This window comes from Diplotaxodon limnothrissa, linkage group LG19, assembly GCF_057381915.1.
Source record: "Diplotaxodon limnothrissa isolate DT_005_m linkage group LG19, D_limnothrissa_male_GT1.1, whole genome shotgun sequence".
Taxonomy (NCBI): domain Eukaryota; kingdom Metazoa; phylum Chordata; class Actinopteri; order Cichliformes; family Cichlidae; genus Diplotaxodon; species Diplotaxodon limnothrissa.
In genome coordinates this window covers 21,155,637-21,180,459 of record NC_140614.1, presented here as the reverse complement: position 1 = coordinate 21,180,459, position 24,823 = coordinate 21,155,637, and the positions used below count along the sequence as shown (strand labels likewise).

Genomic DNA, 24,823 nt, shown 5'->3' with positions numbered 1-24,823 from the left:
TTCTTATGTTTCAAAGGACCAAAACATGACAGAACCTATGCTTATTTATGTCATTTGCCAATTATGCTGATTTCTTCACTCTCAGATTTGTTTTCCATGTCAACATTAATGTCCAAGCTATGGCTGTGCATAAATATCCATCATCCAGACATGACAATGAACGTTTTCTGGTATATATTTAACATGCTCATCTCAGATTTAAGCTTTTCTCCTGCAGAACGAACCATCCTCCTTTGAGTGGGCCGCTGAGTCCTTTTACAAAGTGTGGCCTCAACTTTAAAGTGCTTCAGTTTGCAACATATGTCCTAAATGGTCTCTTATTGCACATTGAAGGATGCATGATATTAAGTGTTTACAAACTTGAAACAACCATGTATTATCCCCTCTTAGAGATTGTCTGTTCTAGCATTTGTATTAACCACCATGCTGAACAAAACTGAAGTTCTCTTCACACATCCGGAGTGCGTCCCATTTTCATTTGATCATGCCAATTGTACACATGCGAGAGATTATATTTATTTTTTATTGGTACATCTGTTAATGTTGCTGTTTGCTTCATGAAAACTCTTGCTCTCCCTGCGCTGTAAAAATGCATTGAAGTTGGAAGCTAGGCTCACAGCACCGTGCAGGAGAGCTCGAGGTTTTCTCGCTCGCCATACTTCCATCCGTCTGTCTTCTGGGATGAATATCTGTGGAGTTGCAGTATTTTCTCATAGTAGGCAATTTTTGTACAGTTTTATTAAAATAAATTTCACATGGATGTCTGACTTTATCTGCTGCCACAATTTAGACTGTAGATACAGTATATATAGATATTATTGTGCAATGGAAAATAAATGTAAAACCAACCGTAATGAGTTATGTGTTTTCCATTTTATTTTATTTTTATATATATATATATATTTTTTAATACCTGAATCTTTTGGCCTCCGCAGGTCAGAGTTCAGTGGCTGTTCTGGATCATTATGTCTTGCTCAAAGACTTTTGGGGCAGCTCTGACACTGACCTGATCGTTTTAATGGACAGCTTTAGAATACGCATGTTTAAGCGTGTGAGTTAAATCTGCCAGATTTAGACATTCAGGCAAATTTCCATCTGCACTTTCAACTTTCAGAGAAGAGTCTAATTTTTCACATTTTTGCACTTGCTCTTCCACTGTGAAAGACCTCTGGAAAGTCTTTGTTTACTTACTCTCATTTAGTATTAATCAACATTTTTTTGTTTTGGAAAGTTTATACATAGCAGGGTAGAGAATTTGTATAAATAATTTATGTAATAGATATTTATAGGTACTCGTGGTGTTTTAATCATATTGGTATACTAAATGCCTATAAAAGTATACTATTATGAGTGCCAGTGATCCACTTAGTTTGAAGACTTCCTGCTAATGCTAAACAACAAAAAAACAAAGAAAAGAATTTTTCCCTATCAAAAAGTTTTTCTTTGTTTGTTTGTTTTTGTTTTTTGAATGACACAAACAAGCATCCATACAGATACAGCAGCTGCTTTGTGTAATGTTTTGGTCAAGGGTCAGACCAACATAGCATCCGGGCACTGTCCATGATATAGATTAAGCCGATTTTGTTTTTGGTTTTTTTGGGGGGTGTTATCTAGTGGGTTTCTCCACTGATTTTTTTTTTCTCTCACGCAGTCTGTTTCAAACACTTTTAATATGTGTAAGTTTTAGTGATTTTTTGAAAATTTGTTGTTGACTTTAGTATGTTTTTATTTTACTTATTAAAAGTTAAATTCAAAATTAAAATGATTAAATTAAAGGATGGAAATAAACACTTTTGGTAGTATTTTTTTATTGTAATGTTTTTGTGTGTGGATTTTATTTTATTTTATTTTATTTTATTTTCAGCGACCGTTCCTACATTTCCCAGCAGCCCCTGCAGGTGGCGCCGCCGCTCTAAGAACTCCCGTCGTCCAGCGGGATAGAAACTACAGCGGTGAGTAAAGATCAGGAGCAGCAGCATCCTCACTGTCTGACGAACCGGCGGATGGAGCGGAGGGACGGCAAACTTGAAAACGGTAAAAGCCGGGGACAAAGTAAGCCGCAACACGTGTTCTCTGAATAGCCATAGACGATTTCTGTGATTTATTTTGTAGCATTTGTATTTCAGGTTTTATATATTGCTGTGTTTGAAACGAGATCCTTTTAAGTCTGTGCTTCGGATATATGTTTTTGATGGACCTCCGCGTGTTGCTCAGTTGCCGCCGCGATGAATGAAACAAAGACGATGGACGCACACTGACCAACACCAACTATTTGACGTCGATCGTTGTACTTTAATTTTAAAATCTAATAGAAACACAGCGGACTCACTTAGAGAGTTTTCCCCCCGCTAACGTTAACTTTACGCTTCCCTTGACTGCTCAGACTAGCTAAACAGCCTTGCATTTAGAAGTCTCGCTGACTGCATCCAAAGGGGAAATTGTTATGTGAAACCCTTGGCCCTTTCCCAAACTTTTAGCGACGTGACAGCAACAGAGTCTGAACCGGAAAACTTGGGAAGTGCAGGTGTCTCAGCGTGGGTGGGTGAGGTCAAAGGGCAGCTGACAGTACCCTGCTGTCTCCTGATATGCGTCTGCTTTGCTGTCTAATGCTCTATCCACAAGCAATACCTGTGTTTGCTTTGGAGAAGTGAACTGAAGACTTTGTAAAGTTTTACGGCCCACAGTGCTGGATTGCCACCGCACAGGCCCAGCGCAACAGCACCAGTGTGAATGGAGATGATGATGTGCACTTAAATTTTTTCTCTATTTCCAGTCTTAAGATGAGCCAGGGGCCAAATCTCGTCCTCCAGTGGCTGTCTAAGCTACACCTGACCCAGTATGTGGAGTCATTCTTTGACAATGGGTATGATGACTTGGAAGTTTGTAAGCAGATTGGAGAACCAGACCTGGATGCTATCGGGGTCCGCATTCAGTATCACAGACACAGGCTGCTCACAGCAGTGCAAGCGTTAAAAGAGGAGGACAAAAGGAAAGCACCTGGGTACTATTTCACCTTAGAGCCTCTGGATGCTTCTGCCTGCCACCACATCTCATACTCAGACAGACTGGGTGACTTGGAGACGCCGAGGTGTCACGCACAGACTGCAGGAGTGCACCAGGCCTCCTGTCCTGGGAACCATAACCCGAGGTTCACAGACTGTAATGACTTTGTGACTTATCCCAAACTGAAGCTCAAAGTACTCATACGGGATAAACTTGCAAAAGATGGCATTAACCTGGGACAAGCACCTTACACCCACAAGGTAGGATATTTTGACTTCATCTCTTGCAGTTAAGTTGATAAGAAATGCTGGGTCTTTAAGAGCTGTCTCATTGGATTTAATATGCTTACTTTACTGCGAATGTGATGAAGAGTGTGACAAATTTCTTTGATAGTGCTGACGTCAAGTGATTCTTCTTTGAGGATGTGTTGGAGTCTCTGGCAAAGGTTCACTGAGGTTCATTGTAGTGTTAGTTTACTCAAAACATTTCCATATTAGTGTTAAACTTAACTGGAATGAATCTAATTGAATTGACTGATTGGGTACTTGGTGAAACAGTAGTAAGACTTACAATGCCTTCTGATCCTCAGTGTACATCTTTTAAATTAAGTTAAGGTGATTTTATGTGGAAAAAATCCTAATTGTGTTCTCTTTTTCTGGATTTACTGTTCCGTAAGCAGCCTAAATGTGCCTAGATCGCTATTTCACGTATCTCGCAGAATGCCATGTCAGAAAATGTTGAGTTCAAGCGTTTAGAAGACATTATCCCACTCTGCCATAATCCTTTGCTGTAGCACCCTTCACACATCCAAACTGGGGCATTGAATCCACACTGGAATTGAATTTGAGCACATAAAATGAAAAATGTGGTATTTTATAATAAAAGATTTGCTGCAGCTCCAGCTGTTTGGCTCTGTAGCCATGGATTCCTGCTTAGAATACACCACAACACCTGCAGCTGTTTTAAATCTCCAAGAATTACTATACTGGCGAACAGTGAGTTGTTTTTAAGGTAGATGAACAAACAAAATACAAAAAAAAACAAATAATGTTACAGTGATGCTACTAGACTGTATGTAAGGCAAAAGAGGCTGTGACATCCAGAATGAAATGGTACATGATGGTATGTTTTTCCATTTGACCATTAGTCTTTTCTTTGATAACATTAAAACAGATTGAATAACGGCCGCATTTTCTTGAAGGGAGGCAGAAACCTTTCCAAGCATTTGAATTTTCACCCATTCCTGCAAATAATGAAATTTGGTGACTACACGATTTTTACATTTAGGACAGTGTGGTGGGGTTTCTGTTCTGTACTTATTATAGCTATATGGAGAAATGTGTATACATCATGCAAAATATTATAGTGTAATTCTTTTTTTTTTTAAATGTTACAAATAAAATTTCTCAATGGTTAAGTCTCATCCCATCATCAATGACTATTACTATTAGCCAGTTTCAACATCTCAAAATACAATTTGGATACAAAGTGTTTTTGTTGCTGATACTTTACACAGAAAAAATCTAAGAGATGTGAGTAATTTGGGATTTCTAGCAAATTCTTATACACAAGTCTTCTGATCTATAAATATTTGTAGAAGTTATATATTGCAATTTTAAACTATAATAATATTTTAAATTTCCCCTTCTCCAAGCGGTTGATGATTCTAACAATACTCACTCTTTGCCAGAAAATAACATTTGCTCAGTTTCACTTGTTAAGCAACAATCGCAAGAAAAACAATGAACAAGAGTTAAAAAGCTTCCGACCTCTGTGGACAGTGGATCAGTCTTCCGTGATGACTGACTGACAGCATTTCATTTTATTTCGAGGGATTTTTTTCCCATCCTGACAAACTGCTCTTTGTGTTGACTGCAGGGGCTGTTAGTTAATGTAATTGCAGAGGATAGCTGTTCTGCTCTGGCATTAACCAAATCCATTCAGTCCATAATGCACTCAGCGAGCGGTCCAAGGCCGGCCAGATGAAAAGCTCAGCGATACGTTTGGCTTATTTTCAACAGCCTGTCTCCGAGAGGAAGGTGTGACTGATGGATTTGGGATTTGATTATAGTGAAGAAAACTGATGTTTACCGTTGATTAAATGGTAAACAGTCTGTATTGTAACAGAGTGTCAGAGTGAATCCTTGCTAGAAGCACTGATGCACACTGTCCCGGCATATTTTTACACTTTCAGTCCTAAGGCACAGTTGTTTTTCACAGCAGTGGTGCTTAGGCAAGAGAGTACTCGTGTTGATTATTTGTCTTTCCAAAGCTGATACAAGTTTAAAATGCTGCTCATCAACAATGAATGAATGTGTTCTGAGGGGGTAGTGAGCCAGATGCAGCTTTCCAGTTAGATTGAGCTCATATTTGGTCAGGATCGCAGTCCTTGTATTTGTGCTTCTTTGTATCAAGTGAGCCTTATGCAGTGTTTGGTGCTTTGTTATTTGCTTTATTATTGAAACTCTAATAAGGAAAGTTTTCTTTACCCATCTGCGTTGCAATTACCCATTAAAAGTTGTACTCTGCTTTTGGAGCCAGCACACGGCTCTCTCGCCAATGTCGCAGTGCCAGGCACTGCAGGACACCCCCTGAGGTCCTGTTTCCATGCCATGATGGGTCAGAGATTTACACATTATAGGGAAGGTGGTTTTACTGTTGTGGCCAATTCCTGAACGTTAAGCTGTGGTTCTCTTGCCATCCACTGTGTGTTTAACATTTTGAATGTTCTGTCATCCTGGTGCATTTCACTAGGAAGTCGGTCAAACTTTTTGGCTCATTAAATTTGGCCCATTGGATCCGTCTCGGTACTTGCACTGCAAAGACATGCACGATTATTTCATTCACTTATAATGTGAACGATGACTCTACTTCATTCGAAGCTCATTAGTAAAGAAAACTTGAAAGTAAAACAATCAGGTAAAATTGATTGTTATGGAAACTGATTTCGGAGCAGTTTGGCCTTTCAGCTTCATCAGATGGAGTCCATTAAATGCTTGCAGGATACAGGTATGTAGGCCAGTACGGCCCATTTTCTCACCAGGAATAGCATACAGCAGCTTAAGGGTAAACCCATCTCCTCCACCAGTTCTCCTCAGCTTAAATTTTGGACCATTTAGAACTATAATATTGTATACGCCCATTTAGAGATCAGTTCAATGTTTGTATTGTATTTTCCAGGCTTTATTAACCACAAGACAGGGATGTTTTAAAACCTAGGTTTGGGCTGTGTAGTGTACCATATATTACTTTATGCTTACATGATATTTTAGTAAAGCCTCTTCACACCATATCATTTTTTGTTCTTCTATTTTTTAAAAAACTTGGTCTCCCATTTGCTTTGTTTGATTTTTAACAGTACAGTATGTCCTCAGGCCCTATTCTGTCTGGTATTCATGAACCACAGCAGTTTGCATCTGTAACCACATAATGCCTTCTGCCCTCAGTCTCTAGCTCAATCAATTCCCACTGAGCAATGTGCTTTTCTGCCGATTCTATACGCACGACTTGTTCACACAGACCCAAAGGGCCTGTTGCTGACTTTGAGAGGGGAAAAAATAGTAAAGCTGATTAAGCTGTAAATGATCTAAGTGCTGGTGACACAACAAGCCATTTTCTAAAAATGTAACATGGAAAAAAAGCTTGATATATTTGCTCATGAAATTGCAGCTGCTGGAAATGGGAATCTGTGCTGCATAGATATAGTCTGAAACAGAAGTTTTGTTTCAGACAAGATGATAGAGGGGCTTTTTTTTTTTTTTTTTTTTTTTAAAGATATGCACCAGATTATTCATCATTTGTCAGTAAGGCATACATCACATTTCATCAAGCCCAATCCCTCTTTGGAAAAGCTCCCTTTATAGCTGTCTTAACAATGGGCCTCAACTCCCCAGAAGGCCTCGCTGCAGTGCCTCACTTGAAAACTGTCCTGGAGAAGAAATCTTTATAAGATTTTTTTTTTTTTTTTTTTCTGTGTTGCTTCTCCAGAGGATCAGAGGACAAACAAAACCAGCAGGCCCCTTTTGACAGAAGAAAAGACAGTTTGAATAGAGCCTGGCAAAATACAAGATCTACAGCAGCTGACAGCTGTCTCTGCCTTTGTCACAATAAAGTGGAGATTGAATAAAATGGCTTTTGTTGAACAAAGTTGGTTTTAAAACACCAGCACGGAGTTTAAAGCGAGCACAAGTGTAACAGTATGCTGGCCACCTGCACATGGACTGGTGACTTTAGTTTTTGTTCAGTTTCCTTCAGTGCTTCCCTTGAGTCGCCTTAAAAATAGTTCAATCTCCTCTGATGGCACGGTGATGCAGTGGTTAGCACCTATTAGCACCTTACTGGGCGAAAGTCCCAGGTTTCAGTTCTGGAGTCTGCTGGGACTTTACTGTGTTCGATGTTAAGTGTTTTCCTCTGAAGGTCCAAAGACATGTTGAATTAAATAGTATTTCTTCCAGTGTGAATTGCTGTGTTTGAGTTAGATAACGTGGGATGGGGTCTACCTATCCCAAGACTAACACAAACTACAAATCACACATAATTTCCTTAGGGATTAATAAAGTATTCTGATTCTGATTTATAGCTGTAGTGTATTAATTGTTAGACTTTAAGTCTAAATTTAAAGAAGTGACCTAAAGAGTCTTGCAGTTCATCCTGTGCTTTTATTGTCATTTTTGTGCCAGTAGATGGGCGCTACAAGGGAAAAGCAAAGAGACTTACTTCATTTTAATCAATCAAGAATATTATTGTTACTGTGAGCGGATATTTCAGCTTTGTTGAATTCAACCGATTAAGCTTTTGCTGAATATGGGGTATAGGCAAAGTTGGTCTCGCTCTTCCATCACCCAGATTTTGGAATTATGTGCCGAGTGACTTTTAATCTCTGCAGGTGTTATGGCGCAGGAAAGGAAACTTTGTTTTCCCCCCAAAGGAAAATCGCCATGGTTGTAATTTTTATTTTTTGTATTTTGAGTTTATAAAACTTCTTTTAAATAAGGTAATCTGGACCAGAAGTCCAGACCCATCATGGTTGTGTAAAAGTCCTGACTCAAAGACCTATGTTGAGCAAGGAAAAACCCTGACATGCATAAATGGTTTGGTCGTGATGCAGTTTTATCATGTCCTCTATCCATTATCTTTCTCTTCCTGGTCGCCCTGTAGTGTACTGTAGGGAAGACCTACTATTGACTTTACTCATGTTATGTCAGTATAGATTAGCTCAAACCGCTGGGCATTTGCAGCAATGTCAAGTCAAATCAAATCAAATCAAATCACTTTTTACTGTCACATCACGTGTGCAGGCACACTGGCACAGCACATGCGAGTGAAATTCTTGTGTGCGAGCCCCACAAGCAACAGAGATGTGCAAACACAACAACACAAACGAGCAAAATACAAGAATGGCCAACCTGAAACTAATAAATATATGTACAATATATAATAGTGTATGCATTTCTGGATGTGTATACTAAATATTTTCCTGTGTGTGTGTGTGTGTGTGTGTGTGTGTGTATGTATACACATTTTTACAAATTAAATAGTAAAAAAATAAAAATAAAATAATAATAATAATAATAATAATAATAATAATAATAATAATAATAATAAAAAAATATATAAAATATACAGAGTTGAATATGTGCAAAACAAGTGGCATTTATATACAGTGTGGAGTGCATAATGTTGAAGTTCCAGTAGTGAAGCTGAGGTGTCTATGACGTGTTCAGCAGTCTGATGGCCTGATGGAAAAAGCTGTCTCTCAGTCTGCTGGTACGGGACCGGATGCTGCAGAACCTCCTTCCTGATGGAAGCAGTCTGAACAGTTTATGGCTGGGGTGACTGGAGTCCTTGATGATCCTCCCCGCTTTCCTCAGGCACCGCTTCCTGTAGATGTCTTGGAGGGAGGGAAGCTCACCTCCAATTATCCGTTCAGAGCACCGCACTACTCGCTGGAGAGCTTTGCAGTTGTAGGCGGTGCTGTTGCCATACCAGGTGGTGATGCATCCAGTGAGGATGCTCTCAATGGCACAGCGATAGAAGGTCCTGAGGATGCGGGGGCTCATGCCGAATCTTTTCAGTCTCCTGAGAAAGAAGAGGCGCTGCTGCGCCTTCTTCACTGTTTTGTTTGTGTGTACTGACCACGTAAGATCCTCAGCCAGGTGTACGCCAAGGAACCGGAAGCTGCTCACTCTCTCCACAGCAGCGCCGTTGATGGTGATGGGGGTGTGTACTTCTCTGCACCTCCGGAAGTCCACTATCAACTCCTTTGTCTTTGCGACGTTGAGGGTGAGATGGTTGTCTTGACACCAGTGGGTCAGGGCGCTGACCTCCTCCCTGTAAGCCGTCTCATCACCGTTGGTGATAAGACCCACCACTGTAGTGTCGTCCGCAAACTTCACAATGATGTTGGAGCTGTTAGTGGCTGTGCAGTCGTAGGTGTAGAGTGAGTACAGGAGAGGGCTCAGTACACACCCCTGTGGAGCACCAGTGTTCAGTGTGATGGGGGATGAGGTGATGCTGCCCAGTCTGACCACCTGGCGTCTGTCAGGCAGGAAGCTAAGGATCCAGCTGCAGAGGGAGCTGCTCAGTCCTAGATCCTGCAGTTTCCTGTCCAGCTTCGAGGGAACGATGGTATTGAATGCTGAGCTGTAATCTACAAACAGCATCCTCACATACGTGTCTCTCTTCTCCAGGTGTGACAGGGCAGTGTGTAGTGTCAGGGCTATGGCATCATCAGTGGACCTGTTGTGGCGGTATGCAAACTGTAGAGGGTCCAGTGAGTCGGGTAGTGCAGAGCAGATGAAGTCCCTGACCAGCTTCTCGAAGCATTTGCTTACGATGGGGGTCAGGGCTACAGGTCGCCAGTCGTTCAATGAGGAGATGGTGGAGGATTTGGGTACAGGGACGATGGTGGCCATTTTGAAGCAGGCTGGGACTACAGACAGAGAGAGGGAAAGGTTGAAGATGTGCGTGAACACTCCAGCCAGCTGAGCCTGGAGTATTACCCTTATGGTGCCGAGGGCTAGTTGGGGGCAGGGTGATTGAATAGCATTGTACAGATCATTCAAAACCTAAACATGTCATGCTTATAGTTTGGGATTAAGTAAATTCTTGTCCGGCTGGCTGATCATCTCACTACTTCATTGTATAATGACAGCTGTCAGTACACCAGCACATATTCAATATTATGTGACTACTGAGAAATATAACTGATCCATGCTGCTAGCACAGATACTGTTCTATGTACAATGTAAAGCAGATGCACTGACCTGTATAAGTTTAATGTTGTCCAGGGTCACATGTTCTGTATATATACATCCATCTATCCCATTAAATCTTCTCTTTAATGGCCCTCTGCCTTCATGTTGCATTCAAGTAGGAATTATTCAGTAGAGCATCTGGAGGAGCTTTGCCCAGTGGAAGCAACAAAAATGCATAACACACTTAGTTTATGCAACACCGTGCTTATTTTGGATTTGACTCAAGAAGAGGCTGCTGTATTTTGTTTTCTATGAGTGAGTATTTTTTTGAGCAGTTGTTCTGTGTACAAATTTCTCTTAAGCAACCTCACTTATTTAAATGCTCCACAAAGCTCCTCCTTTTTTATTCTTTAGTGCTTTGGCTTGTGTTTCACAAGGCTAAATAGGTCTTTTAAACTATGAGGTGCTCTCAGAATTTAAATTGCTGTGTTAGCAAGAACCTCTCTTTTCTTTGTGCCAGGCACATGTAAGAGGAAGCTGAAGTAAAGGAGGAAGTTTTATTTAAGTTTGTATCAAAGCAAGCACCGAGTCCAACACTGAACTGCTTTGATCAGGAGTTGCTTCATTTGTTTTGGATGTTTTGAATTGTTTGAATTCAAAAACTGAGTTCTAATTACTTTTTTTGTGCATGGCTTCTCTTAACAGAATAAGCACTGGCATAGTGTGAAACCTATAACCTACACCACATAAAGTATGCAGTTAGAGTAGTAGAGCAGTTGCACTCTTTATTTCTATATTAAAAATTTAGCTTTCATTTTGCTGAGTGTTTGCAGACTTTTGAGAATAAAGATTAGCCACCATATCCCATTAAGACCCATCAAACATACAGGCATCAATTGACTTGACAAATTAACAGCTTTACTTCGGATCCAGTATAGATTTAATGGTGTTCTATCAACGTAGTACAAGCCAATCAGTCTACTGGGCAGAAATTCGAGTCAATCTTTTTAGACAAAAAGTAGAACTGTTAAGTTAGCGAAGGCTCCAGCCACACAGGCCAGTTGGCAAGTGGTTGCGGGAGGTTCCTTGCTGTTGCTAGGTTAAATTGGTCCTAGGAGGTATACGATGCTGCGCTAAAAGCCTCCTTGCTGGTAGTCGAAGCCACAGCCGCATGTAGTTTATATGGGACACCAACTCGTCAGCAAACACTTGAAAACCGCTCACCAAGTGATAGTGAAAGTGACACAAACTGGAAGCATCCACCCTTAAAGTAGAAGTTGAACCATTTGAAGCTAAATCATTGTGTCCAAAGAAAAGCCACAGCTTTCTAAAGTTGTTCATCATAGTGATGATGTTGAGTTATAATATCATTTCCTCTGAGACACTCATTGCTGATTACTAAACAGCCCCACCCCCACCTGAACTGCAGTGCACTACTGGTGGAAACATGATTAGTGCTATATTTCTTCTAAAATTTAGGTCATATATGGAAGCAGCTTATTATTTGTTTACGTGCTGAAACTCTGTATATTAGTGCTAATTCCACACGGCACATATTAATAATGTGAGTTACTTCACTGCATTAAGGGCAAGCATTATAAAGAGCATTGGTACATTTTGCATGGCTTTTCATAGGAAGGTAGTGAATGAATGGCACCATTTCTTCACTTAAGCCTCTGAACTTGTATTAAAGGTTTTCATCTTTGGTGCAGAGCTGCCTTTTAATGTAGTGCACATCTGTTGGGGACTTGAATTTTCATTATCTCTTCCACTATCCTGTCCCACATTATCCTCACAGAAAGCATGGCAATGGAAGGTGAACACATTTAAGAGGGATCTGATCAGTAGTTTGAAATCTGAGAAGTCTCAGTTTTGTCTTGTGTTTCAAACAGAAGTTCCCCACAGCTCATTTAAAATCAAAAGCATAAAAATGAAAAAAGATTAAACACAATAACACCGACAAATCTTCCCATGTTTGGCAGCTAATTTTAGAATTGAATTCATGCTTCTTTTGCAGATCAGGGATTCAGTTCCATTCAGTTTTATTTGGATGGCACCAAATCGCATATTGTTAGGTAAAGACCTTAAGCAGGGGTCTCAAACTCGCGGCCCAGGGGCCACTAGTGGCCCACGTCACCCCTACTTGAAGTGAAGAAATAAAATGCTAGTTGGACCTAGAGCAGGGCGATATGGCCAAAAATATTTATCACGATATATATTTGAAAATTTGCGATAACGATATAACTGACGATATAATTCATGCGAGACAAAATACAACTCCACAACATTACTAGCGCAAAAAGACAACCTTCCATTTATTTTCACGTAAACAAGAAGCTGGTTTTTATGTACACTAAAGCTTTATAAAAAATGTATCAGTGCAAATGCAAATTCCTTGCTGAAAGTTTAACCCAAAGGCATTTCCAGTAGAAATGGGCTGACATATCCTGAGCATAACCATGTATAATATCCACTGAAGTTAAAAAGAGGTGCTTTGCAACATTAAACTGCAGTGTGCAGTACGCATTTTTCGGACCATAAGGTGCATGGGATTATAAGGCACATTAAGCGAAACAAAGCAGTCAGATAAATCAAACTTTATTAAACTCATTCTTCTTGCTTCCTCCACTTCTGTACCATTGATTCATTAATGTTGAATTCTCTGGCAGCTGCCCTATTCCCATGTTGTTGCAGTATATTAATGACTAACCTCGTATTGTGGATGGATTATCTCAGTTGTTCTCCTGACTGAAGTTTGGTCCGTTTACAGCATCCTGCCATGCGATTGCATTTGTCTCTAACCATGAGGAACCTTCACGTTAACTTTTATAAGTGGAAAAGTGTTAGTGTTCGTCCTCCAGCTTCACTGTTTATGTTATGCTAACATAGCTGTGTCGCTAGCGATCACGTAGCACATCATTATATACCAGCTAGCCCAACTTCAGTAACCCTACAAACGTCACTGCTGTTTAGTTTCCTGTCTTCATTTATGTTGGAAGTGATAGCAGAGCTGTACGTTTGAATTTTTTCAGAAATCTCTCAGTCAGAACATGCAATATCATGCTTAGGTAACTAGCGAAACTAGCGAGCTAACTTCCGCTAGCTTCCTGCTAACTTCTAACTCCGTTAAATGTAATAACTTTTGTTTTCATGGATGCCTGGAAGTTAAACTTTATAGTTACACCTGGTAAAGCAGCAATGCTGATCGTTTTATTAAAGATGAAATAATTTAGACAGTTTTCAACTCTCAGTGATGCTACAGTGTTGTTTGACCTGAAGTCAAATATACAGAGTTTGGGACCCAGATTACTCCCAGATTTAAGAGCATCTTAGTCCGACAAATACGACAATAACAACGGCCGCTTGCATGTTCTGCAAAAAAATGTGCTTTGTTGTGTATCTGACGGACAAACACCAAACCAGTTCCACATCATGGAAGTTGCACCATTTTTACAAACCAATTCTGGTTCATCTGTTTCACTCAACAATCGGCCATGTGCGTATGAAAACAAAGGCACTGCGCATGCGCGTTTTACTCCCATTCTATCGCGATATTTCATTTTCCTATCGTTGCCTAACATTATACCGGTATTACCGTGAACGGTATAATATGGCCCAGCCCTAGTTGGACCTTGAAGTTCAGTGCCAGCAGTGGCCCACAGCTCATTTAAGTTTGAGACCCCTGCCCTATAGTAATATGGATAAACACCTCACCAATCAAACGACCCCATTTGAGAAAACACTTGGCTACAGTGGGAAGGAAAAACCCCCTTTTAACAGGAAGAAACCTCCTCCAAAACCTAGAAAATAACTGTTGCGCTCCTTGATTTGTCAAAACAAAAAAGATGTGTTACATACTTGAATGTGGTGGAGAAAACGAGGGAAAATGTATATTTTAAAACAAGTAATAGTTGCATTAACTTTCCACTTGTTGACTTTAATATTTTAAACATGAAGGTCCCTTTTTATTAGTGGTGTCAGTGGGACTGCAGTGGCAAATTAAACACTGCAAGCAACAAAACTGAATTAAACATTTGTAATCTTTAGTGAGACTGAGTTTCTTTCTAATCATGCTGCTGTATCTGTACTGTAGATATGCCAAATATGGTTAGAAGGGGATCTGTGTGCTATTTAGGCTTCTGTGGCCCACAGTAAATCTCAAGCTTCCAATTCATCCAGTGCTTTGACCTATTAGTAACTTAACCTCAAGGTATGAGGTATGTTCTCCCAGTGAGAAAAGCAGAAAAGCTGCACAAAAGATGTTCCTGCAAAACTGTTAAACCAAAAGTGCGTTTTGGTCTTTTTATAGCGTAAATCTTGTAGGGATGACAGTGGGAATACATCAAGATGCCACATCAGTTCCTGTTTGCTTGTTTACCCAGTGACTGGCAGTGTACTGTGGCAGCTTCCCCACGGAGTCTACTGCTGCTTCCATGCACTGGTAGTCTGCAGAACAAGAGTACAATCCAGCTGTGTAGTGTTGGTTGTCAGCATAAGGTCTGCTCATACAAGTGAGTTTTACACCACTAAAAATAACACCGTACGTGACGTTTCATGAAGGCTGTGGTTACCGATCAACCACAACATTAACCCACTGACTAAAATTGTTTCCTGGCATTAATGTGGTTAATTAAAAAGCACATTATTGCCAGGAAGTGCCATCGTGGCAATGGCACTCCCTGAGGGCAGTGGCCTCTCCCAGCAGAGTTGTATCTACAGTGGAACCACACTAAGCTCCTAATCAACCACTGTCCCTGCAAACACACATCCAGAGGTCTCTGTTCCAGTGAATTAGAGATGTCGCGAGCTTAAGGTAGACCTTCACAGTATTTGGCTGGTGGATTTAGTTGTTTCTGTTCATCGTATATAGAAGAAAAGCCAAGGGTCGCGCTCTTGTAATGCAGTGAACACTGTATGTTCAGAGTATGACCCACTTTCTGCTCCTCTTCCTCCCCATAGCAGCTAAGACCCCTCCTCCCTTATTAATTTCATATGATAAGTCTGCTGACACTATGGCATAGATCCAACAGCAACATACTATATAAGCTGAGCTACTTTCCTGGTGAGCCATTTGGGCCGAGGACTTCTTGAAATAGCTGTCATGTGAAATTAAGAGGATGAAATTCTTAAATGATTTCCTATTATCCTGCCTTTGGTTTCCTGAGAATATTTGATGGGGGGAATGCCACATTGGCAGCATAAATAATATATTCACTCCAAGAAATCCAAGTAAAATGGAGCAGCTGTAGTGCGTTTGTGTTTGCTTTGCCTCAGGTCCCCCTGCATTAACTTAGGTTAGGTCATCTTTTCTCTTATGTGGAAGAGAAATTGTGTAACCACCAGATATTTTTCTATTTTTCTGAAAAGCTATTTTAAATTTATTTTATTGTTTTATCAAACTGAAGTTTAAAAAAAGGTCCTAGTTGCTTTAAGTTGCAAAAATCTCTCAGCATTATTCTTCAGATACATATAAATACATTGTGCTACATGTTATTGGTTTATGACTTCTGTTTTATTGATTGTATTTGTTGTAATTGGACTGATTTACATCAGTGTTTCACATCATAACGCATACAGTGGGGCAAAAAAGTATTTAGTCAGCCACCGATTGTGCAAGTTCCCCCACTTAAAATGATGCCAGAGGTCAGTAATTTGCACCAGAGGTACACTTCAACTGTGAGAGACAGAATGTGAAAAAAAAATCCATGAATTCACATGGTAGGATTTGTAAAGAATTTATTCGTAAATTAGGGTGGAAAATAAGTATTTGGTCACCTCAAACAAGGAAAATCTCTGGCTCTCACAGACCAGAAGCTTTTCTGTCCCCCACTCGTTACCTGTATGAATGGCACCTGTTTGAACTCATCATCTGTATAAAAGACACCTGTCCACAGCCTCAAACAGTCAGACTCCAAACTCCGCCATGGCCAAGACCAAAGAGCTTTCGAAGGACACCAGGAAAAGTATCCGGTTGTTCAGTGATGACGCGACGAATCCTACTTCCGGGTCTAAAGTAGTCTGCGTTTAATATGGCTTTTGTGTTGTTAACATGTTTAATGTTATGTATTTTCTTCTATTTGATCTCAAAAAGCTCCTAAAACAGTCAGTGATCACTGTTGACCTCCCTCGGCTTTTATTACCGCTAATCATTTATTTAAGCTCAGTTTTTAAAACCTTAGGATGTAACTACAGCCCAGCCCATGCAGCAGTATATGAATGACTAACCTCGTATTGTGGATGGATTATCTCAGTTGTTCTCCTGGCTGAAGTTTGGTCCTTTTACAGCATCCTGCCATGCGATTACATTTGTTCCTGACCACCGAGAACACTCACGGTAACTTTTATCGAGTGGAAAAAAAAGTTAGCTTGTTTATATTATGCTAACGTAGCTGTGTCGCTAGCGGTCACGCAGCACATCATTATATACCAGCTAGCCCAACTTCAGTAACCCTACAAACGTTACTGCTGTTTAGTTTTCTGTCTTCATTTATGCTGGAAGTGATAACAGAGCTGTACGTTTTAATTTGTTTCCAAAACCCCGCAGTCAGGACATGCTATATTGTATTTAGATAGAAGCTAGCGAGCTAACTCCCTGCTAACTTCTAACTCCGTTAAATGTCATAAATTCCGTTTTCATGGATGCCTGGATGTTAAACTCAATTGTTACACCTGGTAGAGCAGAACGCTGATCATTTTATTAAAGATGAAAGACTTTAGACAGTTTTTCAACTCTCAGTAATGCCACAGTGATCGTTTGATATATGGACCTGCAGCGGAGTTTAGACCCAGACACGGCTAGTGACGTAAGACTGAACAACCGGATAGTAGACCTGCACCAGACTGGGAAGAGTGAATCTACAATAGGCAAGCAGCTTGGTGTGAAAAAATCAACTGTGGGAGCAATCATCAGAAAATGGAAGACATACAAGACCACTGATAATCTCCCTCGATCTGGGGCTCCACGCAAGATCTCATCCCGTGGGGTCAAAATGATCATGAGAACGGTGAGCAAAGATCCCAGAACCACACGGGGGGACCTGGTGAATGACCTTCAGAGAGCTGGGACCAAAGTAACAAAGGTCACCATCAGTAACACACTACAACGGCAGGGAATCAAATCCCGCAGTGCCAGACGTGTTCCGCTGCTGAAGCCAGTGCATGTCCAGGCCCGTCTGAAGTTTGCCAGAGAGCACATGGATGATACAGCAGAGGATTGGGAGAATGTCATGTGGTCAGATGAAACCAAAGTAGAACTTTTTGGTATAAACTCAACTCGTCGTGTTTGGAGGACGAAGAATACTGAGTTGCATCCCAAGAACACCATACCTACTGTGAAGCATGGGGGTGGAAACATCATGCTATGGGGCTGTTTTTCTGCCAAGGGGACAGGACGACTGATCCGTGTTAAGGACAGAATGAATGGGGCCATGTATCGTGAGATTTTGAGCCAAAACCTCCTTCCATCAGTGAGAACTTTGAAGATGAAACGAGGCTGGGTCTTCCAACATGACAATGATCCAAAACACACCGCCCGGGCAACAAAGGAGTGGCTCCGTAAGAAGCATTTGAAAGTCCTGGAGTGGCCTAGCCAGTCTCCAGACCTCAACCCCATAGAAAATCTGTGGCGGGAGTTGAAAGTCCGTGTTGCTCGGCGACAGCCCCAAAACATCACTGCTCTCGAGAAGATCTGCATGGAGGAATGGGCCAAAATACCAGCTACTGTGTGTGCAAACCTGGTAAAGACCTACAGTAAACGTTTGACCTCTGTTATTGCCAACAAAGGTTATGTTACAAAGTATTGAGTTGTATTTTTGTTATTGACCAAATACTTATTTTCCACCCTGATTTACGAATAAATTCTTTACAAATCCTACCATGTGGATTCATGGATTTTATTTTTTTTTTCACATTCTGTCTCTCACAGTTGAAGTGTACCTCTGGTGCAAATTACTGACCTCTGTCATCATTTTAAGTGGTGGAACCTGCACAATCGGTGGCTGACTAAATACTTTTTTGCCCCACTGTACATCATTTCAACACTTTTTCACAGAGAAGGAGAAGAAACACAAATCAAAGTGAAAGGTTAAAAAATGATGGACTGAAACAGAAAAGAGAGCTCTGAAAGCACAGTCCCTACTAAGGCCAATGCCTAAGATTCCAATTTTAAAACATGTTTTCCTGGCTCTGCATCCAAATTGATTGCATTCTTCCTCTTCCCATACTTTAACTCTCGAGTGAGTTTAATAAAACTAACTTTTCCAACGCTTGAGGAATAAAAGGCACTAAAAACAGATCAGTCATACTGCTTTTCTGTACAGTTTCAGTATGCAGTTATTCTGATCATCGCTCAGTTTTAGTTGAATACAGGAAAATTAACCTGGAACCTTCAAACCCAATGTGCTCTTTCATCTTTGGATGATATCACCAACCTCTGTGGGCAAGTGGTCTATCAGAGGCTGCGAATATTGTATATCTTTAAGGCTATTGTCTTTATTTTTATTTTTTATTTTTTATTTTAATTTAAACTTGCCACTGAACCTCACAGTACCGGTACTAATTTTTTCTTTCTTTTGTTTGTTTGTTTTGGTTTGTTTATTTTTGTATATTTCGAATGATTTTCTTATCAGAAAAGAAGTTCATATTACTGATTCTGTTTTTAAGTGTCAGCCTTAATAGTAGAAACTGCCCCAGATCTTTACAGTTCTCTGTTGTAATATTTTATGGCTCTCTTCATTTATACATGAGCACAACTCAGATATTCTTGGACAATTTCAAAAGCAGCCTATGTAGGAGCTGAATTTCTATTCATTTATTACTGACAAGCAGCGGGTGGCCCGAATCCATCTCTTCCAAGTATCTTCTTCCAAAAGTCTCAGAATCATTTCACTGTTATGCCTTTTATTTTAAGTTATACGCATGCCAGCTGGGCAGATAGATTTGTGCTAATGACAAAAAGTCACAAAAAAAACTTAAAAATGTGCACAAAAAGTTTTGTTGTAGATGTGGGTTTTTGAATTTGTGTAAAAGACATAAAAACGTTCCTTTCTCTTTACCATTCTGTTGGGGACAGAAATGAATATTATTGTGCCAGGTGTTAAAGGTGTAAACCTTTCTACTTTGTAAATTCATTCATATCTGGACAGTTTTAAAGGTTTTGGTTGTCCCATCTTTCAATGGGATGTCATTTTGTCATATGTTCTCCCTAGGGCTGTTCGATATAACGATATATCGGATGACGATATAAAAATGTCTTTGTTTCATTTTACGCTATCGTTTGTGTCGTGGTGTCGCAAAATAAACAGTTTATGGCAATATTTTTTCATAGTTTTGATGGTCACTGTAGTGGCTATATTCATTTCTTAAAGTTCTCTCTTTCTCTTATATTTAATATAACCACATTACGGACTGACAAACGCCTGTTTTTTATGCGTTGTGGTTAGCACCAACGACGGTAACAGCATTGCGTGTCCGCTTGTTTATGTTCCATATAAACCTTTCACAATAAAGCTCAAGATCCTGTTGAGACTTTTCAAAATAAACTGAATCACGTGAAAGAGCAGATTATTTACGGCTGAGAATTAAAAAAGAGCCGCCAGGTGCTAAAAATAAACCTTAGACTCAAATGTTATTGAGATTTTGGTCATATTGCACAGCCCTAGTTCTCCCAGTAATCCAACAGCAGCATATCCTCATGATAGTAATTTATACGTGTATCTATTATCCATCTCTCTTCATGGAGATGAAAGAAGGAGATGCAAGTGGTAACTGTCAGACTGACTGCATTATTGTTGATGTGAGTGTCAGAGACATCTGCAGAAGGCAAGTGTCAGGCCATTGAGATGGTTTCAGATCACTTCCCTTCAGGAGTCATTCAACACAGCCTGCTTCAGTATTTTACACTTTTTAATGCCTTTTATATGAAACCGGAACACTTTTAAATGGCTCACTTTGCATCGATTGTGTAAGTCTAAAAGCTATGTTGCTGTTATGAATTAGAGTTTACTGCTTAGATCACTTTGGAATAGTTTCACTTCTGCTGTGTGTTTTACAAACATTAAGGAGTGAAAGGGTCAAGTGAAATTGAATAATTTCATGCAATTTGGAGGAAAACAACAACAACCCACAAACAAATTATACAAACGCCACACTCTCTGGATGACATTGATCAAACTGGATGGCCTTGATATTTTGTGTCAGCTTATGATTGCTGTCTTTAGATGTTCCCAGGTATAAATTAAAGACAAAGGGAGAGAGGGCGTTTGCTGTGGCTGCACCCAGACTGTGGAACAGTTTACCTCCTCACGTCAGACTCTCCAAAAGCCTAGAAACTTTTAAAACCCCCCGTGTGCGGCAGCCTGTTACAGCAGCTCTGCTCATTCTGAGTTTCTTTCTTTCTTATCTTTTCTTCTCGTAATTTTTTATAACTAACGTATCAGTAATTAGACTCTGCAACCATGTTCTACCGTTTTGTGCTAGTTCTGGTCGTTTTTCTTAGTTTATTTCTACTTTTTTCACGCGTGTCTGGGGACCCAGAGCAGGGATCCTTTGTTTACAGTAAGGATCAGCTGTTAGCGCTGCGTCCAGCAGCGGTACTGCCGGCGGACAGACCCGACATTCCCAGCGAGCTGAGGAGGAAAAGACGGGGGTGTCGTGCTGGGAAGGAGCGCCGTCGCCCGAGAAGGAGACGTTATCGACCATCTCTTCCTTCTGTAATCATTGGAAACGTAAGATCTTTGCCCAATAAGATGGATGAACTCACGTCGCTAACCTGGTCACAGAGGGGAGTACCGGCAATGTAGCATCATGATGCTAACGGAGTCGTGGCTAACACCGCTAACTCCAGACACAAGCGTGACACTACCACTTCAGTTTGCCTACCAGCCTGGCATTGGAGCGGATGATGCCGTCATTCACCTCCTACATCGTTCCCTCGCTCACCTGGAGACCGCTGGAAGCACTGTGAGAATCATGTTCTTTGATTTCTCCAGTGCCTTCAACACCATTCTTCCCTCGGTTCTAAAGGACAAGCTGGAGAACTCTGGAGTGGACCATCACCTCACTACCTGGATCCTGGACTACCTCACCGACCGACCACAGTATGTGAGGACTCAGGGCTGTGTGTCGGACAGGGTCGTCTGCAGTACGGGGGCCCCACAGGGAACGGTTCTGGCTCCGTTCCTCTTCACCATCTACACTGCAGACTTCTCCCACAATTCCACCCAGTGCTTCCTGCAGAAGTTCTCTGATGACTCTGCAATAGTCGGCCTCATCACTGATGGGGACGACAAGGAGTACAGAGGACTGACTCAAGACTTTGTGGACTGGTGCCAGCTGAACTACCTCCAGATCAACGCCAGTAAAACCAAGGAACTGGTGGTAGACTTCCGCAGGCACAAGCATTCTCCACTGCAACCACTGAACATCCAGGGTATGGACATTGAGGCTGTGGACAGCTACAGGTACCTTGGTGTTCATCTGAACAACAGACTGGACTGGACTCATAACTCAGACGCCCTCTACAGGAAAGGGCAGAGCAGGTTGTACCTGCTGCGGAGACTCAGGTCGTTTGGGGTGGAGGGCCCACTCCTGAAGACCTTCTATGACTCTGTGGTGGCTTCTGCTATCTTTTATGGTGTGGTCTGCTGGGGCGGCAGCATCTCTGCTGGGGACAGGAAGAGACTGAACAGGGTGATCCGAAGGGCCAGCTCTGTTCTAGGATGCCCTCTGGACCCAGTGGAGGTGGTGAGTGACAGGAGAACGGCGGCTAAGCTGTCATCCCTGATGGACAACATCTCCCACCCCATGCAGCAGACTGTGACAGCACTGAGCAGCTCCTTCAGTGGGAGACTGCGGCACCCACGGTGTGGGACGGAGAGATTTCGCAGGTCTTTCCTCCCCACTGCTGTCAGACTCCACAACAAAGACTTTAACTGAACAAACACACACATCCACACATGTGCAATAACACTAAGTGCAATAATCCTTTCTGTCATCGTTGTATTTTTACTCAGTTGTATATAGCATTCGTATTCTATTTTTATCTTATTGTATATTTTTATTCTATTTTATTCTACTGTATATAGTATATTATTTTATTCTATTCTGTACAGCTGTGTACTGTATTTATTCTTATTGTATTCTAATTTTTGCATCATAACTTTTGCACTGTCCACTTCCTGCTGTGACAAAACAAATTTCCCACGTGTGGGACTAATAAAGGTTATCTTATCTTATCTTATCTTATCTTAAAACTCACCTCTTTTCATTGGCTTTTAGAAAGGTTTAATTTATTTGTTTTATATATTTTTATTTTATTTTTATCAGCGAGGTGTTATTACGAAATTGTGTTCTATTGTATTTTTATCTGTATTTACTGTACAGCACTTTGGTCAGCCTTGGTTGTTTTTAAATGTGCTCTATAAATAAACTTGACTTGACTTGACTTGACTTAAGCTGACAGCTTTACAAATGCATCAGCAGTTTTCCCCGTGATAGTGGTTGCTTGTACTGAACTAGTGCCCAAGGCATCAACTCTGAAATCAGAGAGAGACAAGATTGGAAACAGGGAAAACCTTCAGGTTCCTTGGTTCCATCATGTCAGATGAAGGCTCAAGGATAGCACAGGCAACAAATGGAATAACTTAAGCTGGGGAGACAAGAACATCTGTCTTTGCTCCAAAATCCATCTGATGCTCAAACGTCCTGTATGGCAGAACTCCAAAGAAGAATTCTGGCAGCAGAGAAGAGATGGTACAGGAACATTTTAGGCATTTCATACACCAAACATGAAGAGGTTCATAGAAAGATCCAGTAGGTAATTGGACCTCATGAGATAGCATAGCCTTGCTTCTGGTTCATCAGGCCTTGTGAAAATCATCTTGCAAGTAACCATTCCAAGAATCCTTAGACATGAAAGACACAGATGGAAGGACAGCATCTAGGCTGGCATGAACCAGAGCGCTGTTGACGACAGAGAAGAAGAGTCTTTACTGTTACTGTCTTTATTGTTCTCCCATTTGCTTCAACAGAAGACGAGGAATAAGTGAAGTAAGTGAAAAAATGTTGAACCGTAATTTACTCCAGCTTAAAATAAATATTCTAACCTTTTGAAAAACTGTATTTCTTATATTCATGAACTACCTGAAATATTTTACTTTAAAATGTATATAATAGTTTACCTATTTTGAATCAATTTTTTTTAAAAAGAGGACATTTTTAACAATATTCGCACTATTATATTATAGAAATTCATGAAAGCGTAGTCTGTTTTCATTATTTGGAGTCCATTCAACTTACTCTGCACTTGCAGCATCCTATCTGATAAAAACTGCACCATGCACTTGTATAAGATTTTTGCAGGAAACTATATGTGAAGGTTAGGACATGCAAATGTTGCCAGATTACAGGACCAATTTGGAGACACAGTATGTATGAGATGAACATAAAAAGCCTTGGTAGTATCCCCTTTTAGGTCATGTTCCATTTTATGCTCAATTAGATTTAAGTGCTATTAGTATTATCAATAAACTGGAGCACCGCATTGCAGCCCCACAAAGACTCATAAAAAACCACCAGATTGTTATTTTATGGTTAATGAATCTAGCTGGGAAGTACTGGGGCTTAAGGCATTAGACACTTGTTTTGTAACTTCTAAGCACTGTCAGCTGGCCTTTGGGCTTGTGTGCCTGATGTTTTATGAGTTTTGTCTGGAAGTCTGATGCTGTAATCTTATAAACACCAGCTTTGTCATCAGAAAGCTGAATATTCTTGAATACATTCAAGAATATTCAACTTTCTGATGACAAAGTTAGGCAATGTTTAGGCAGCTTTTTGGGAAAAGGCTGTCTAAACTTTGTCTCTGATCCTTGTGCTGGCTCGGCAGTGATCCTTTACCTCTCATCTGTCTTCCCGTTCATCAGTTTCACCAAAATGATTCCAAGCTGCAAATCTTTTATATCTAACATGTAAACACGTCACAGATCTCGGGATAATATTTAGCAATGTTTTTCCTGCCTCACCGACAGTGTTTCTTTAAAAAAACAGGAGCAGGCTGTTCCTCCTGGGAAAGTTGATGGCAGTGAGCAAATGCCTTGAAAAAACTACTTCGCGCGTACTGTAAGATTTTGAAGTTTCCGCTAGGTTTTCCCTGGGCAACTGAAAGAAAGTGATAGTGCTGGACGAGTATGATTTGGAAACCATTAGGGTGAGTGTTGTGTTATCAACTGAAAGAATCAGGGCAAACCAAATTGCTGCACTCTGTGCAGCTATGCGTATCCGCAAAAAAAAAGTAGTGCCTGTTGTGAAATATTGATTGTCACTTTTCTGTTCAACACACAGCTGCAGTTTGGATCTGCAGCCTTTGGTCAGTTTCCTCTAGACATTTTGTGAGAACTAGAAAAGTGGAGGATGGTTTCATTTCTCCTGTGTAACAGTGTAGTCACGGCGTGGGTGGAGGACTTTATAGGTCTCTTGTGTGCTTACATTCTAATGTCTCACTGTTTATTGTAGAGTCTTTGTTGGGAGGGCTTAGTGAAAGGGTTAGGGTTGATGTTCATATGCTTAGTCTTTAATCTTAGTGTGTGTGTGTGTGTGTGTGTGTGTGTGTGTGTGTGTGTGTGTGTGTG

General features: G+C 40.7%; 1 protein-coding gene across 1 annotated transcript in view; it reads left to right on the top strand.

Annotated features, from left to right (window-relative positions):
- The first annotated feature begins 2,780 nt into the window (after window positions 1-2,780).
- sash1b (SAM and SH3 domain containing 1b) overlaps window positions 2,781-24,823 on the top strand; it is a 61,866-nt gene continuing 39,823 nt past the window's right edge. The window contains exon 1 of the mRNA XM_085342655.1: window positions 2,781-3,263. Within this exon, the coding sequence (XP_085198781.1) occupies window positions 2,781-3,263 (483 nt within the window). The remainder of the gene's footprint in view (window positions 3,264-24,823) is intronic.